The sequence below is a fragment of the Mycteria americana genome, chromosome 1, assembly GCF_035582795.1.
Source record: "Mycteria americana isolate JAX WOST 10 ecotype Jacksonville Zoo and Gardens chromosome 1, USCA_MyAme_1.0, whole genome shotgun sequence".
Lineage (NCBI taxonomy): Eukaryota > Metazoa > Chordata > Aves > Ciconiiformes > Ciconiidae > Mycteria > Mycteria americana.
Window position 1 is genome coordinate 218,630,951 of NC_134365.1, and position 17,246 is coordinate 218,648,196.

General features: G+C 49.7%; 1 protein-coding gene across 2 annotated transcripts in view; it reads left to right on the forward strand.

Annotated features, from left to right (window-relative positions):
• The window catches only part of GAB2 (GRB2 associated binding protein 2), a 110,205-nt gene extending 93,435 nt beyond the window's left edge, over positions 1 to 16,770 (forward strand). For both annotated transcript variants that reach the window (XM_075491205.1, XM_075491204.1), the window contains exons 4-10: positions 1,254 to 1,840; positions 2,912 to 3,006; positions 3,741 to 4,023; positions 4,662 to 4,752; positions 6,596 to 6,698; positions 7,560 to 7,685; positions 9,487 to 16,770. In XM_075491205.1, the coding sequence (XP_075347320.1) occupies positions 1,254 to 1,840; positions 2,912 to 3,006; positions 3,741 to 4,023; positions 4,662 to 4,752; positions 6,596 to 6,698; positions 7,560 to 7,685; positions 9,487 to 9,630 (1,429 nt within the window). In that variant the 3' untranslated portion in view covers positions 9,631 to 16,770. The remainder of the gene's footprint in view (positions 1 to 1,253; positions 1,841 to 2,911; positions 3,007 to 3,740; positions 4,024 to 4,661; positions 4,753 to 6,595; positions 6,699 to 7,559; positions 7,686 to 9,486) is intronic.
• Positions 16,771 to 17,246: the final 476 nt, after the last annotated feature.

The window sequence follows — 17,246 nt, forward strand, 5'->3', positions numbered from 1 at the left end:
TGGCTGTGAGGATGTGGTCCCCCAAAGCCTGACCCACGCGTGGTTATACCTCTGTGAGCAAAAAGACCCAGCCCAAGACTGTCTGTCACCCTCTCCTGTTGCAAATGCATCAGCTCTCCATGGCAGGGTGACCCTTTCTTAGAGCTTTGTGGTATTTTCTTCCATGCTGCTTCAGATGGTTTGGAGGAAAGCATTATCATCACCCACGTTTGGGTGATGTGTCTTGCTCTGCTGTGTCTTGCCCTCATGTCACTTCCACAGAGATGCATGCATTTCCCTGAGTCTTGTGGGGTAGGGGTTGAGGCAGGGGGAGAGAAAAGTCCAAGTGGCCAATTCAAGCATCCCCTGACTTGAGAAAATGTCATCTGCTGGGGTTATGGGTGCAGAAAGACATGGCCATGGGGCTCATCATCTTCTGCAACATTGGAGCATTGACAGGGGAAGCAGCAGGAGGGATAAAACAGCAGATGAAACACCTGGGAGGGAATCAGCGGAGGAGTGGTGGCAAACGAGCAGTTGTTAGAGGACTGAGGTCTCCCCAGTGCTCGCCCTCCCTCCTGGATGGTGTCCCCGAGCATGATGACAATACAAATCAAGAAGCCATTAGCAAGGCATGGACCTAATGACCATGCTGCCCCACTCGCCCCAGGGGACTCAAGGGCTTTTATAAATCTGAATTCAGCCCTGAGGTTCACTCCTACCTACCCGCAGCTGGGATCGGGGCTGCAAATCCCAGCTGAGGAGTGTCCTCACTTCCCCAGGGCTTGCCCTGCAAGAGGGAAGGGTGGCAGCGTGGCTGGAGGCTTTGAAACAATCCCCATCAGGAATTTTTCCAGGCCCTTTCAAACACGTTTGCAAGGCAGAGGTGAGAGTAAGCCTCCCTCCTGCACTGCAGACGGGTGGCCGACACGTGATGACAATGCTGATGGGGTGGCTCTTTGCAGCTGTGTCTTGGGTTGCTGTCAGCTGGTGTGAAAATTGCCCATTTGGCGCAATTTATGTCTGAATTGTTCCTGCCCGTAGCCCCACCATGGAGCTGCGTACAGGTATCTCCCACCCCATGACGGGATCATTTTTAAGGTGTTTCAGGACAAAATGGGTTGTGGGCACTTTTAGAGGAGTCTGAGATGTTCCCATCGCCCTGGGGTTGGGCAATGCAGGTCAGGAAGGTGACAAACTGGGGGAGCAGAGCTTAGTGCACCCCAGGACTGGCTCTCCCCCCATCTCAACCCCCTTCTCCCCTTCCTCCGCAGAAGTGCCAGCTTCTCCCAAGCCACGAGATCCGCCTTCTTCATGCGGAGTGACACAGCGGTCCAGAAGCTCTCACAGGGCAACGGGCACTGCATGAACGGGGTCGGTGGGCAGCTCCACGGCTTTTACAGCCTGCCAAAACCCAGCCGGCACAACTCGGAGTTCAGGGACAGTGCATACGACCTCCCGCGCGCCTTTGGTTCCTACAGCCATCCCAAGTCGAGCCTCACCAGCTCTGAAACGGATAATGAGGAGGTCTACACCTACAAGACTCCCAACAACACCCTATGCAAGGAGTTTGGGGAGCTCTCCACGGACTCCTACGACATCCCTGCCACCCCGCTCTCCATCTACCAGATCCCCAGGACATTTACACTGGACAAGAACCACAATGCTCTGGCTGTGGCCGCCAGCGACTCGCCCGCTGCGCCGCCCCCGCGGCCCCCAAAACCTGGGCAGACAGAGCTGCGGTGGGGCAGTCCACCCCAGCGGCCCCAGCCCGGCGAAAGCTTAGGGCTGGCCCCCATGGCAGCCACCATTCCCCGGAGAAACACACTGCCGGCGGTGGAGAACAGCAGGCTGCACCGAGGTGAATTTGGGGGTCGGGAACAGGGGGTGGCTTTGTCCTGTCTTGGAGCCTTGGATGGGGTGGTCCCATTGGGTAGCGGTAGGGCTGGGGTGGCTGTTGGCATCAGCCAGGAGGTCGAACACAAAGAAGGTCTCCCTGGTGAGGATCTGGCCCTGCTTTTTGTATGTAGTGAGCATGGAGAGGCATCCCCAGGGCTCTGTCCACCCGAGCGGCTCAGCTGGCTCTTGGCTGTTTTGTGCCTTGAACCAAAACCCCAAACCTGCTTGTTCATGCAACCTTTCACCAGACTTTGGTGATTTGGGCCATTTTTACCTTGCTTTTAGTTCAGTTCATAACCAGGGTTATCAGAATGCACTTCAGCCTGAAGCTACCTCCTGGCTGGTTTTGCTCACCAGGCAGGGACATAATTTCGCACATCTCCAAGACCCGACACACCCAGTGCAGCAGAGATGCCCTTCCCATTGGCCATGGATGGGCTGTGGATGAGCTTGCCCTTTCCAAACCCTGTGTCTAGGATGAGGTAGTTGCAAAGTAACTTAGAAGAGGTGGTTGGAGAGAAAACATACTGTAAATGATACACACAGCTCCCTGAAATGCCTCTTCCATCTCCTCCTACCTAAATACCAACATTTAGGCTGAGATCAGCCCCATGCTCAGCAGTAAATAGACCAGTCTAACAGCTTAGCACCCTATCCTCACCCTGTCCTCCCCTTACCAGAGGCTGCCAGCCCTTACAGCTGCTGAGTGAGCTGTAACAGAGCTCTGCCTTAACCCAGTTTTGTCACTGTGATCTACCTTATCTGACGTCTTCACCCCTGGGATTTTGCAGCACTTTGACAGAACCAGGTTAGGTCCGTGCGGCACGTGCAGTTGTGTTGACGCATCAGAGAGATGCTAATTGGGAGGGAACATAGCAGGGAGTCTGTGACGGGCTAAAAACCACGTCTTTCCGTCAGCGTCTCAATCATCAAGAATAAATACTGCCCTCTCAGTACCTGGATTTTGTTTTCAGGGGCCCCTTTTATTAGCAGTCGCACTGGGACACGTTGTGCATTTGTGGTTGTGTTGCAGCTTCTTCTTGCGAGACGTATGAATACCCCCAGCATGGAGGCGGCGGCGCTGTGCAGTCAGTCGAGTCAATGAACGATGGGTACAACTCCTACCTGGTGAGTTGGCCTTGGTGTTGGCCACTGTGCTATAGGCACCGTTTGCACCTTATAGATTCAGAGACAAGTCAGTTCCAGGTGGGACCTCACAGCCCAGTCCTGCAGAGCTAAGTCAAGAAAAGAAGGGGTTTATTACTGATTTCAGTTAAAACTGTGGTGGCCTGCAGGGTAGAGGTGAAGGGACAGCCACCTAACCCAGCACCGCATGCAGAGCTTTGCTTGTGTGGTTCCACAGTGTATCTGCCTGGAGCTTTGACCCAAAAAAAGCGCCCAGGAGTTCAGCTTCTCCAAAGCCTGGGATGCTGCTGAGCTGAATTTTGACATGTTGCCAGAACAGCCTCTTTTGTGCACTTTCTAAGATTTCCTGAGCTGGAAATGACATTAAAGCAGACTTTCATATTGCATTTTAGTCATGGCCAGAGCCCAGGGAAAAATTACTTTCCAGGTTAAGCATGCTTCTGCAGCTCACTCTGATCATGAGAAGAAGCTCAAGTCTGGATAATTAAGACCTTTCCCTGAACTCAGGATGTTGCAATGTCTTGGAAACAGTGGAGGTAGACCCTGTCAGTGCAAACTGATGGCCAAGGAGGGGACAGACCATCCGTTGTGCTGAGATTTTAGAGCTGGTCCCACCTCAGGTGTGTGTTCGGTGATGATGAGGTGAAGGGGTTTGTAGTGGGATGGGGTTGAGCAGTGTTTGATGCTCACAACGTATCCTTCTGCTTGTCCCCCAGCAAGCCAAGGCAGCGGTGGCCCGCTCCCATAGCACCGACTCTGAGGACAACTACGTACCCATGAACCCCAGTTCCTCACCCCTGATCCACACCGAGAAAGCCAATGACAATGCCCAAAATCTCTACATCCCCATGAGCCCTGGGCCGCATCACTTTGACCTGGTGGGGTTGTCCTCGGCCACCCTCCCTGTGCATAAAGGAGGAGCCATGGCGCAGTGCCACAGACGGTTGAGTGAAATCCAGCCCCCACCAGTCAACCGCAACCTCAAACCTGACCGGAAAGGTAAGAATGGTTGTTTGCGGGCAAATCTTTCCAGGAAACCTTCTATTCTTGTAATACTTTGGACTACATCTGGCATCTTGTGCACACTCAGTAGAGTCCTAAGTGGGGTGTGCTTTGCTACTGCCAGCACAGTCAGATCTTCCCCATCCCCTTCCTTTTTCAGGAGGACTACGTTGCAAATGCAGCTTTCATGGTGCTTGAACAGCCTGTCTCAAACCCTTCCTGGCCTTTACAGGAGATATGTCACAGGCAGGATCTCACCCCCTTTGCTTTCACTCCTCCCTACACTCCACTCAAAAATCTCTGTGTTGTATTCAGATGACCCAAATTTCTCCTATTGTTTCCTACTGCCTGGATCTAGACAGCTCTTCCCTTAGGGCTTTGTGTACATCTTCCAAATCCCTCCCCAGACCATTGCCTGAAAATTCACTGTTTTCCCCCAGTCCTGGCATAAATGAGTGCAGGGATTTTGGTTGGGGGTATTTGTCATCAGCAAAGAGGGCTGGGGGGCTGATTAGCTGAACGGGAAGCAAACAGCAAGTTGCTGGGGACCCTCTCATGCTGGGGACCCTCTCATGTTGTGGATGCTGAATTGTAGGAACGTGCTGCCTCTGAATAAAGGCTTTTCCCCTCCCTAGCAAAGCCATCGCCACTGGACCTGAGGAACAACACTGTCATCGATGAGCTTCCCTTCAAATCGCCAGTCACGAAATCCTGGTCCAGGCCAACGTGAGTAATGGTTGGGGTATGAATTCTTGCTTTGCTCTGACAGAAGATCTCTGGTCTCGCTCTCGCTGGTGTCCACATGTAGCCACACTGTCACCTCTGCCATGGATTAAACATCTCTGGCTGAGTGTAAGGGGGATGTTGGCTGCCCTTCTGTCTCCATTCTCTGCAGAGGTTTCTTCTGGCCCACCATCTCTTTTTGTTGAAGGGCACGTTTCTCGTGGGCCATCTTGAATCAGGCTAGAAGTCAGCCCAGACTTTGGATGCAGAGACGAATTTCCCCAAAAGCTGGATGATCCCTTCAGCCCCCCTCATTGTGTTCTTTGTCAATTTTAGAAACAGTAGCTGCAGAGGTGGGTCATGCCATGCAAACATCTGCACTGCGATGAAAGTCCATCTTGCCCAGCACCCTGCCCCCATCAGGACAGCAGGAACTATCTGGGAAGAGGGGCATTTATGGAGTAATTCTTTCCTAAAATATCCTGCCACACCACGGTGATGCAGGGCTCAGAGGTTTCCTTGGTTACATCAGGGCCAGACTTAGGACCTGGGTCAGATGCTGTCGAAGTAGAGTCGCTTCTCTCTTGAACCCTCCCGAGCTCTGTCAAGAGTTGTAAGAGCCGGAGTCGTACTCCCCACATCCAGCCGCTGGCAGGATGATAAATTTGTTTAGGTCAGGATTTCACATGAAAGCCCAGCATGTGGCCGAGCAGCTAATTAAGATCCCTTGAAGACATTTCCTATTTCTGGGATCTGACACCACGCAGAGAGCTGTGGCTCTGACACAGGATCTCTGGTCCACCGTGACTCGTGACCAAGCTGAGCTACCCCAACTCGGCTGCGCTGGGGGCACAGGGCATGATTTCACATCCAGCTCTTCCCCCAAAAACCCTGCTGTAGTCTCAAAACACAGGGTGACACTCGCAGGGTCTGACCAAGCTGTGTTTTGATTGCCTTGAAAGCAAAGCCTAGCCTGAAGGAAGTCTGCAAAATGAAACCAAAGCACTTCAGAGCAAAGTCTGCCGGCCAAAAATAACAGGATTCGCACAATTCCAGTTCTGCTGCTAATTCGTGGTCTGATGTTGTCCAATGAAAGGCAGAAGCAAAGCTTGGCTGCTATGACTCCTCTAATAAATTGGATTGTGTGGAGACTGACTGCAGGGCATGAGCGCTGCGTGCTGAAATCACTGCATCAGGAAACAGTGAGCAGGGTTTGATTGACAAGACGTCCGACCCCGGAGGAGCTAATGGATTTTTCCCTTATCAGCTAATCATATGACCCTGCCTTTACTGCAGGGCAACAAATAGCTTTTTAAGACGTGAGCTTTAATGCCAGACCCTGATTGCATTATGTTATTCTGTATAATTAGATTTGGCCAATTGAAAGCAAGATGATGCCTCAGAGGTTTTGTTTTCCAGCAAAAAATTGGGATAGGGCCCTGCACGGTAAACAAATCCTGGAGCTGTGGTGAGGCTGGAGGTGAGAAGCTCCACCAGGGCTGGCCCTGCATCCTCCGCAATTAAATATTTCCTGTGAGATAAAAGAGTTCATGGAGCCTGATTTACGTAGCTGATACCAGGAGAGTTACGGGTACATAGCAAGCAAGGTGTTATTAAAAAGACCTAGAAAGAAAAAACTGAGAAGACCAAACCCAGCGATTCTCTGAGCCATGGGAAGGTCAGGTTAGGAGAACCTCAATGCCGCCAGCTCTTCTTCATGCCCAGTCCCCAGATCTGAGCATGGTGATGTTTGGAGGCATCAGGTGCTGCCCTCTCCCATCCCTCCTTGGCAATGGATAAACAGCACCTGCAACCATCTTTAACGCATTGACCCTTGTCCTTACAGCCAGACCTTCAACGCTGGTTCTTTGCAATACTGTCGCCCTGTCTCCTCCCAGAGCATCACCAGCACTGACTCGGGAGATAGCGAGGAGAACTACGTGGCGATGGTAAGGGCCCCACAGCTAAGATATAAGATCCTGGCAGGACGTATATGTTCCCCAGCTCTGCAAACACATTCCTAGCTCATGACATGGAAGTGCTCAGATAGCACTGTGTGGTGTACATCCTTACGTACACCCCTACATGCACGAAACAGTGGCTTTCATTCCTAAAATGACATGTCCTGTTGGGGTTTTAACTGTATATGAGAGCAGGAACATATTTCACCTACTTTGCCAGGAATTAAGAGGGGATAAAAAGGTCTATGGACTGTCACAGTCTATTTTTCTAATTTAAGTTGATTTTTTTCAGGGTTTTTTTCCCCCCTAATAGCTGCTGTCATCATGTTTGTGTGGAGGGCAGGGGCTATCAGAGCAGCAGCAGGGAGTGGCACTGCTTACAGGGAGGGGATTTTGTCTCTCTTTGCAAAGCTGCTGAGTTGAAGCATATTTTTGAGGCTATGTAACCAAGGGGGTAGAGGAAATCTGTGCTCTGTGTAGCATGGTTGTGATTAGTGATGATCCCAGAGCTGGTGTGGCCTCACTGAGGTGTGGTTCCTGGGAAATGCTGAAGCCCACGTCTGATGTCAGGCATGTGAATAAAGTCAGCACAAAGGCAGCAGAACTGCTCTGATACATAACACCAAGAGCATGAGCTTGAAATATTTGTTAGCACAATATACAATATATATAGTCGCCCAGCGGTTCTGCACACCTTGGTCCCAGAGAGGCAGGTGAACGCATATCCAGGCTGAGACCTTTTTTAAAAGTGGCACTGAGGCATTTTGTCGCCAGATTTGTGTTAATTAGTATTTTTTCCTCGTTCCCATTTTAATCCTTGTTATCTCTCCTGTCTCTTCCCTGCATTAGCAAAACCCCATTTCTGCTTCTCCTGTTCCTAGTGGCACCAACAGCCCAGCTCCTAAAAAGAGTTCGGGGAGTGTGGATTATCTGGCCCTGGACTTCCAGCCAAGCTCACCAGGGCCACACAGAAAGGTACGGGGGATTTTATAAACTTTGGATTAAAAGTGATGCATTTTTTAAGGGTTTTTATGCGCGTTGGCAACAGCATGGTCCAAAGCCCTGGGCAGGGTTGGTAAGTGGCACAGTAACCTCAGAGGTGTGATTTTTCCTGCAGATCCACTGCCATATTTATTCTAGGTCAGACTCAGTCTCTGTTGCATGTCTGCAGCCCTGCTGGAAGTGTTACCAGAAGCATGGATGTGCAGGGGTTCAGGGATGCTGATGAGACCAGAAATTCAGCTGGAGATTGTATATTCAAAAGCTGTTAGGAGGTATCCCTAGAAGTATCAGAACATTTTTTTTCCTCCTTCAGAACAACAGGTCCTCCAAAACCAGACTTGGGTTTTCCACCTGAGATACTTTTAGGAGCTCATTCAGAAAACGCTGGGCACTTGTCTCCTGCCAGTCAGGTGCTTTTAAAGGGTGCCATCTGGGCAGGAAAAGTACAAACTGCTTTCAAAAAGTGAAGCTGATGTTTAAAAGCCAGATTATGTTGAGCTGATCAAGCCATTGCCAGGTGAGAAAGAGCTGTGGGGAGAAGATGGCTCGGGAATGGGATGCCTCTGCCAAGTGTCATGTGGAAGGGGAAGCTCCTAAAGACCCAGATGTTGGTGACTTTTCTCCAGGTTCATACACAGGGGAAACAAACACCATCTTAAAGTGAATCATAGCAAAATAGGGCAAGTACCTCAGGGCATCCCCACATCCAAAGGAAACCATCTCTCTTGAGGTGACAGACGAGGCTTAAAAGTCTCATATGATGGAGATTGCACAACCTCCCCAGCAAGGCCACATACCAAGATGAAGAGGACACCCAGGGGTGATGGAGTGGGCTGGGGAGGGACCAAAGGCAGGTCCTGCTAGGTGCCACCCTGACCAAACTGGGAGGGGGAAGGAGAGACTGGCTCAAACAAAGCAGCACCTGAGCGAGGGGATGGTGAAGGACAAGGCATTGTATAAACCTTTGCAGGAACCACCTGTGAGTTAGCCTTGACTTTCTCAAACACCACCTCGGTTCCTAGGCAAAGCACCCTACTGGTTAGGTCTTTTTAATATTTGACAGTCATCCCTTGATTGTTTCTTTCTGCCCAGCAATATTTCTGCAGGTATTTCCAATTTAAATTATATCCCAACCTGAAAAGGTGATTTTAGACCATTAAAAAACATCATCTGGCTCCAGTTGCAAGCAGCTGGGGGGTCCTCTGAAATGCTTGCAGAGGCAGACAAAGTTCCAGGACTCAAGAAACTACAGAAAAAAGTATCTCCTTCTTCCTCAACAGGTCTCCTGGGTGAACCTGCAAACATATCTGTTGTTTTGGGGATGAAAATAATCTAGTGCCATAGGTGCGTAGAGTCAGCACAGCTAAGAGGGAGGGAACTGGGATTTTTATGTGTATCTGTAAGAGTTCTTGAGTTCTTTACAAGAAGATGAGCAAGGTGCAATGCTGAATCTGCAATATCAGCAATTAGATACCACAATTGCAACTAAACATTCATGTCCCAGAATTGGTGGGAAGGTGGAGACCCAGATGCTGTTTCTACCCTCCCATTGCACTGCAGTCTCATGCAAGGAAGATGCAGAGCAGACTGAAATCTTTCATCCAAGACCCTTCGGGAGGTTAGAGGGAGGGTGATGAGCTATGGAGTCTGCAAGAAAGCAGGGGAGGTGCCAGTGGACTTGCAGCACCCATGGTGCTGCTGCGGGAAGGCGTGAGAGGGAAGAGCGGGGAGCTGATGAGTGACCAGGCGGTGGCCATGTTTCTCCTCCCCACAGCCCTCCACTTCATCGGTCGCCTCGGATGAGAAGGTTGATTACGTGCAAGTGGACAAGGAGAAGACACAGGCGCTGCAGAGCACCATGCAGGAGTGGACTGATGTGCGGCAGTCCTCGGAGCCCACCAAGAGCACGAAGCAGTAGCGCCTGGGGCAGGCAGCGAAACAGGCAAATGTCCCGGTGGTTGTCCCCAGCTGGGGTCCTGCCGGGCTGCCAGCTCTACTTGGGCTGGAGTTCTAAGACTTGTCTGCAGAGGGGAGGGAGTCTTCATTATTTTTTTTCTTTTAAGACAAAAAGAAACTTAATTTCAGGGGAAGACTTGGCGGATACTGTTTGCCAGTGATAAAGACCAACTATGTTCGGTGGCTAGGTTTGTGCTTTAGCTGCTGGATGCACTATCCAGGAACTTCGATTTAGCAATACCAGGTTTCACCCTACACATCTTTTGCTTACAGCTATTAAAGCCACCTTGTATGTGCTAACACTGCATCATCTCTTCCCGTCTTCTTCCATACCATACCTCCAAACCATGCCATGCAAGTTTGCAGCATCTCTCATAGGACATCATTCCCCAGCTCTGATTCCCCACTCCTTATGGTTGTCCTCTTCTCTGCCTCCTCCCGATCCCAAAACTGAGCAAGGACCATTCCTTTTGAAATCACTTTCGTTGTCCCATCTCTTGTAAATAATACATTCAAAACCTCTGAGGGCTATTCTCCTCCTGGCAGGACAGCCCTCATGTTTTTGGTTGTGGTTGTTAGCCTTCAGGAGCTTGAAGAGCATCAAGACTGTCCCACTGAGCTGACTTAGAAGCCCAGGACTTGCCCCATCATACACACACGTATATGCCAGCACATGCTCACACACATGCATGCATGCATGAAACAGCCAAGTTTGTTGGAGTGTTGATGCTCTCCAGCATCTCTCAAAGTCAATGGGCTGGAGAGGCTGGCTTTGGATGGCAGAATTTAAGCCCTGACCCACTGCCTATCTGAAACCAATTGCCTGTGAATCTGGCCCTAAGAACCAAAATCTGCCCTTTGTGGCACCAAAAGAAGCCCATAGAGTGAGAGTCCTACATCTGTGGCCGTCATGAGAAGCTCTGTGGTTGAGTATGAGGAGCACAGGGAGGCCCTAGAGACCCTGTATATCTGGACTGGCGCGAGGATGCGTGACAAGGAGGGAGTGGGAGGCTGTTGCGAGGACCAGGAGAAGGCGGATGCTGTACTGCAGAGGTTGGTCTTGGGTGAGGAGGTCCGGTGGGGTGTATCTTGGAGGAAAGGAGTAGAGTAACTGAAATGTCGGTTGATGGTAAGGCCTTAGGCTTGGGAAGCAGCTGGTCAGGAGAATCAGGGCAAGGTGTTTCAATATTAGCTTTAATGTAGCATTATGGATGGTTTGTAGTGGGTGCAAAGGGCTGGACTAGATATTTTCTCCCCATCTTCAGCAATGTTTCTTCAACACAGAAATGGGGCTTGTTGACGTTAATGACCCTAGGCTCTAATTATGGATGGGAATCTGCTGTTGCCGCTTGCCAGCATCCTTGACACATCCAGGCTTTGGGATCGCTCCCCAGGCAGTTGCCAGGCGCAGAGAGCCGAGAAGGAAGAGATAGTTTATTGCAGAGATAATAATTCATGATCTCATGAAAACAGGAAGGAATAATGATTGCCATGGAGCAGCCTGACTGCCAGACAGCGAGCGCTGACACGGATAAACAGGCTGATCGCAAACCGAGAGCCAAATGAAGGAGACGTTAGAAAGATTAGGTAATAATATTTATTAAATAGCTGGAGCCATTCCTTCTGCAAGCTGAATCCCTCCCAACACCATGGGCTCTACGTTCTACCAACACCACCAAGTTGTATTGATTATTGATGCTTAAGTGTTAACACATTTGTTTAAGCTTGGCCTGAGTTTAGAAAGGGCCAGACATCACCCACACAGGGACAGGATACCAGTCCCTTAAGGGCTGCATGCTAGTAAAATAAATCTTGAACTTCCAACACCAGTTTATATTTTCTTCTTGCATGCCATGAAAGGGAAGGATATTAATGAAAAAGCTCTGACGAACCTCTTAAGACATTGAAGCGTTGGCCTTTTACAGGAATAATGAAGCAAATATCCTAATGCTCATGGTAAAAATAATAATCGTCTAGGATAAAAAAAAAAAAGACCCAAAGGGGAAGATTTAGCACAGCCAGATGCTTTCTGAAGGTCCGGGAGTGTGTTACAGCCTGCGAGGGCCTTTGCCTCTCATTGGGGGCTTGCACGCTTGCATGGTGAGATAATGCAATGAAGACCAGAGTACAGTTCTTCGTATTTCTATAGCCCCTTTCATCACTGCATCTCAGGGGAGACTAAACATTGGGCCTGATCCAGAGCCCACTGAAGTGTGCATTCACCCAGCTGGGAGTGAGCTCCCCATCCCCACCAAAAAGCAAATGTGACTCCAGCAGGAAGCTGATTTTTTTTCCTATTTCATCCTCTAAACTGCTAGGCGGACACAAAGGAAGATGCGGTTGGGGAAGAAGGGTTATGGTGCATGCTGGATGTATTTCCCTGCCAAAATTGTGCGGTTCTCCTCCTACTAAAATGCAGCCACCTCTGGGGCGGATTGCAGCAGCAGTTTTGGGAATAGCCCTTTATGCTGCTTTGGGTCTGTCTCAATAAAACAATGCAACTATTCTCAAGATGAAACTGAGCCCAGCTCCAGGCCAAAAAAATCTTGAACTGGACCAAAAGCCTGGAGAAATCAAGTGATTGCCGTGCTCGAACTGAGTCTTTTTCTCCACCTGGGAGATGGGGAGCTCAACAAGTCCCAGAAGTATCCTGAAAGTGGACAGGTGAGGGGGAGGCAGCAGCAATAGTAATTTCTGATGGTGCAGTGGCCTGAGAGACAACACAATGGGTTGGGATGCATTTTGCTGAGTCGGTGCCCTCTGCTTCTGCACTGGGATGAGGTGCCTCCAGTGTCCACTCCCACATTTAATCCAAAGCTTAAATTAAGATTGGAAAATCCCTTCGTGGTGCTGGAGAAACTAGTCCTTTTTCTCACATCCCACAGATATCTGTATTTGTTCATGGGGCAGGCACTGGCATGGGATAGCTCTTTTCCCAGGCTCAGCCCTCCTGTTTTGATGATTTGCTTTCACAAGCATCCCCAGTAACTGGCCCTTTGCATTTGGCAGACCAAGGACCAAGACAGCCCAAAAGTAGCTATTTTGCAACTGCTGGTTGCTGGTCCCTCCCTGCTTTGCAGTGAGATCTATGTTTTCCCAGAAATTGATATATTCCTCCATATTTTTCTTCTTGCTGAGCACCAAGCAAATGGCCCCTCCAAACTAAGTAGCAACCCGTAGACTCCATGCATTGCCATATAGACATGACTGTATCAACCCCTCCTGAAAGCCCGTAAATAATCAATGGCTGCGGTGGAAATAGTCATTCCTGACGGTTGCCGAGCTGATTACAGCAGTCCCTGATGATTAATGTTTGTGCAGTATTTAGTCTTAAACCATATTGAAAAGCAGCTGGTTTAATTACATGGACTGCCAAGAACTTTGTCCTGAAGGCATTGAGTTTATCACATCCACTCTATACTTGGATGCTCAAGTATGACTGACTCTTTTGTTAGAAATAGGTATTTTAGGAAGCTGAGAACGTTGCAAATGATTCATTTTAATTGCAATTAAAATGGCTTGAGTCTTCACGTCAGAGCTTGCTCTTCAGCTCTACGGTCCCATTTAAGAAAAGGCACGTGCTTGCATGTGTGTGTGCGTGCGCGCTCACGGAGAGCAGTTGTCTGTGGGACAGGCATCATGACCTCAATATTTAGTTTTATGAAGTACCAGGGCCATGGCTCAAAGCTCTCCCTAAGCTTTAAAATTACTAAGCTGGTGGTTTTAAAGGCAGAAGTCTCCAAAAGCGTGTATCCCTTGCTGTGAGTGCGCAACTGCTGCTCTGGTTCCTCTGTCTGGTGAGATGTGTGAGCTGCCTTGGAGCTGATTTGCTCTGAACTGACGTTTGAGTGTTTGGTGGGAAATACATTTCCAGCTCTAAATGGATGCCAGGCTTAAGCTTAGTCTCAAGTCAGAGAAAGAATATACGTATGAGTGCAGATTGTGCCAGGGCAAAGCTGAGTGTCTGGCAGATAGGGCCAAATCTGGAGCTGGAACCAAAAGGTAGCTAAGGCTTGGGTTGACTTGGGGCTAACTGGGATGGATTTGGACCCAGGGCCACCAGCCACTGACAAGGGTTATATATGCAGGGACATGAGGTTGGGAGGAGTGAAGGCAGGAGTGTTGGCCAGCAAGATTTGAGTCTTGGTCTTTACCATGTCCTCCTTTGGCGTGAGTGTCGAGTCAGATCTACGGAGAAGGTTTGTGGGTTGTGGAGAGGGGTTTTGCTTGGTAAAGGCCATACACTGGTGGGAGGGGAGCTCCCACCACTCTTGGGACTTACCCAGGATGCTTTGCCCTCGAGGGGAGTCATCCTGCCTGACAACATGATGCCTCAGCGCTCTGGCTTTCAGGGAGCCCCAGGCCATGTGCCCAGTACTGAGCTGGGCAGGAGAAGCCCTACCAGAAGGGTGGTGGGGATCTCGCTGTGCTGGAGGACACCTTGCTCTGGGGCTCCCTTGCGCTGATCATGGGGCAGAAGTGCCATGGCTTCATAGGGTGTCCCACGAGGTTGTGCCGTCTCTATCCTTGGAGCTTTTCAACACCGGACTAGATCAAGCCCTGAGCGAGAGGGTCAGACCCCATGGCTGACCCTGCTTGGAGCAGGGGGTGGGACTAGAGACATCTCTCCCCCTGCTGATTTACCCTGAGGTCCTGTGCTGCCGGTGCTGAGTGGGGACTCTTCCATGTGAGGGAAGGGGCCAAAGGCAGTACCTAGAGTCCTATAACATCCTAAACAGGGCCAGGGCCTCTTCTCCAGCCATGAAGCCAAGTGACAAGGTGCAGCTCAAACCCTAAGGCCACACCCCCAAGCAAGGTGGCCTAATCCACACTGGGGCCATCCCTTGCACCTGGGAGAGGGCTGGCTGGCCCAGGCCAAGTCATCCAGGACGCAGACACACAGTGCAAACAACTGGAGGACAGCTTGAACCTCTAAATTTGTTAGGATAGACATTGACCCAGGGCTCTCTGGAGCCCCACGCAAGCCCCTGCACTCCAGGGTCCCAGTCCCTTGAGCATACTGGGAAGAGTTGGCTCCTTTTGGCCACCCATTGAGCATGGCTCCTTGGGAGGGGTAGAGCCATGCCCAGGTCTTATGCGGTGATGGGCTTCAGTAGGAAGATGTTTAAATAGCTCCCAGGTCCTGTCTGATCTTCCTGGCCTGGGAGAGGAATAAGGGGATGGTTTCCTCAAGTCACACTTGCATTGTGTCGGTGTTTTCCCACCTGGTGACATTGCTATTCCATGTAAAAGTTGACAGCCGCACTGTGTGTCCCATTGGAGAGATGTTGTCTGGATGAGACAGGTGCAGTGGGGCTGTGCCTATGGAGAAGCCCCACTTGTAATGGGAAGGGCAAAGAGCAGTCTAACCCCAACCCCAGCCAGGGACTGAGCCAGGGGACATGCAGGGTGATCAAAAAGACATCAAGAAAATCAGAGGGACCAGTCCAGCATCAAACCACAAGGGCAAATAAACCATTTTAGGGCCCCTGATGAGTCTGCATGCCTCTCTTCTCTTCCCAGAAAGCACCAACCTGCCCAGGTGTACGCAATGATCTTGCGACTGTTAATGATGCTCTTGCAGGTAGAGTTGTGCACCTTTTAGTCATGATTTCTCATGGGCCTGGAGCAGTTCATCCCTCCATCAGCTTGTCCTTGGTGTCTCATCCTTGTAGTCGCAACTTTATCTCCTTGTTCGCAACTCCTAGAGTTGTACTGTTAATCAAGTTGCTACTTCAGTGGCTGCTCTTGAGAAAAGTTGATACGTAGCAAGGTGTCACCAAACAGCTCTCCCCCTGCCAACCCACGGACAGCCAGTCTTGGGACGTGGTATCCAAATTTCAACACCGGCCAGCAACATCTGGAGCAGGAGCTGGGCCACGTGGCTCCATCTCTTGAGCTAAAAGAGTTTCTCAATGGACTTGCTTCCAATCAGCAGGCTCTTAATTTTCAATGCAGCCCATTGCTAACATATAACGGGTGCATTTGTAGGCCAGTGGCTTGACTATATGGGAGAGGTTTGCCCCAAGACCAGGAGATAAGAAGCCATTATTTTTATTGTTGTTCTCTGAGTGACACCACACTTAATCTTCAGGTGGGACGAGGGGGTTCATTTGAACTCTCTGTATCCCACGTTCTCTCCGGCTTGTGAAATGAAGATTTTTAGTACTTATTTCCCCACCTCACAGATGTGTTGTGAGGTGTAATGAATTGACATTTAATAATGCAAAGAGCTGTTTTGAGTCTGCATGCAACGGCTGGGCAGCATGTGGTGCTACCCTGTTGTCATGCCCAGCATCACACACGACACTGCACATCCCGCTCTGCAAAACTCATTTAAAACCCCTCATCCTTAATTACCGAGATGAAAAAATCTTGGCAGGATTTTCTCCTGAGTGGGGGGGCGTGGAGGAAAAGCTATTTGCACAGTTTCAGCATTCTGCTGCCACATTGACCCTGAAAATACTACGTTTCGTTTGAGAGCCCTTTGGACATGGTGGCTGAACCACGTCATGGAGAGGGGAAGGGAGCAGGACCCTGGGCTCCGTGGGGAGCCCGCTGATGAATCCCGTAGGGTTAGGACCAAACCTTTAGAGTAGTTACATCCCACTCGACCCAGCCCTTGGCAAAGTCAATGGGTCCCCGCTGACTTTGGGCATCGTTGCATGGGAACGGACCCAGCCAAATTAGGGTAGTTTTCTCCATTTGTTTCTTAACCTGCTGCGAGGTGGGGTGAGAGCCCCGGCTTTCAAGCCGTCACATCAGCAGCCGATTCACAGGGATGTTTTGTGTGTTTCAAAGCCTATGACTGTTCTTAAAGAGGAGTATTTTTAATTTTTTTTTCCATTTGTAGAAGAAAGGACAAGAGTAATCTGTGGCAAACTGTACAGTACGTGTCTTCTTGTGGTGTCACTGTTTGAATGGTTATTAAGTTTTCAAATCACTGTGGACAGCTAATCACTTAAGTTATTAATTTATTCTTTGGGGGTTTGTTGTTTGTTTTTTTTAAGTAATTTGAAACAATTATTTATCCTGTAAATCAGTCTTGAGTGAAGCCTAGATAATACTTTTTTTGCTGTTAATAAACATGGTACATGCCTGACGTGAAGGTGATCTCATTTTTAAGTACTGTATATGCAGCGGGAAAGGAACAGGAAAATAAAAGAATGGTAATAAAAAGACATCTCTCACTGGTGCCTCCCAGCATGGATTTGGAGTGGGGAGAGAAAGGGGGAATTAATGACCTGATCAAGTTGAATTATGCAGCACCTTTAAAGCTTTCAGAGCATCTTCCCAGTGTGTCACAAAGTATCTCCTACAGCTTCAGGTGTCCTGTCTGTGCAATGAGGGCCTTTAGGATGACGTTAGAGGTTTTTCCTGATACCAGAACCCAAACTGTGTGTTTTTTTAGCTGCTAAAGTGAATTTCATACTATATATCTGCTCCAGGGGTACACTTTGGTGTGTGCAGGGTGAGAACAAATGCTGCCTTCCTCACCCATCAGCAGCTTGGCACCTGTGAGCCCCAGCTCAGGACACCAAATCCCCCATAATACCTAAGTACAAGAACAAATCTTTT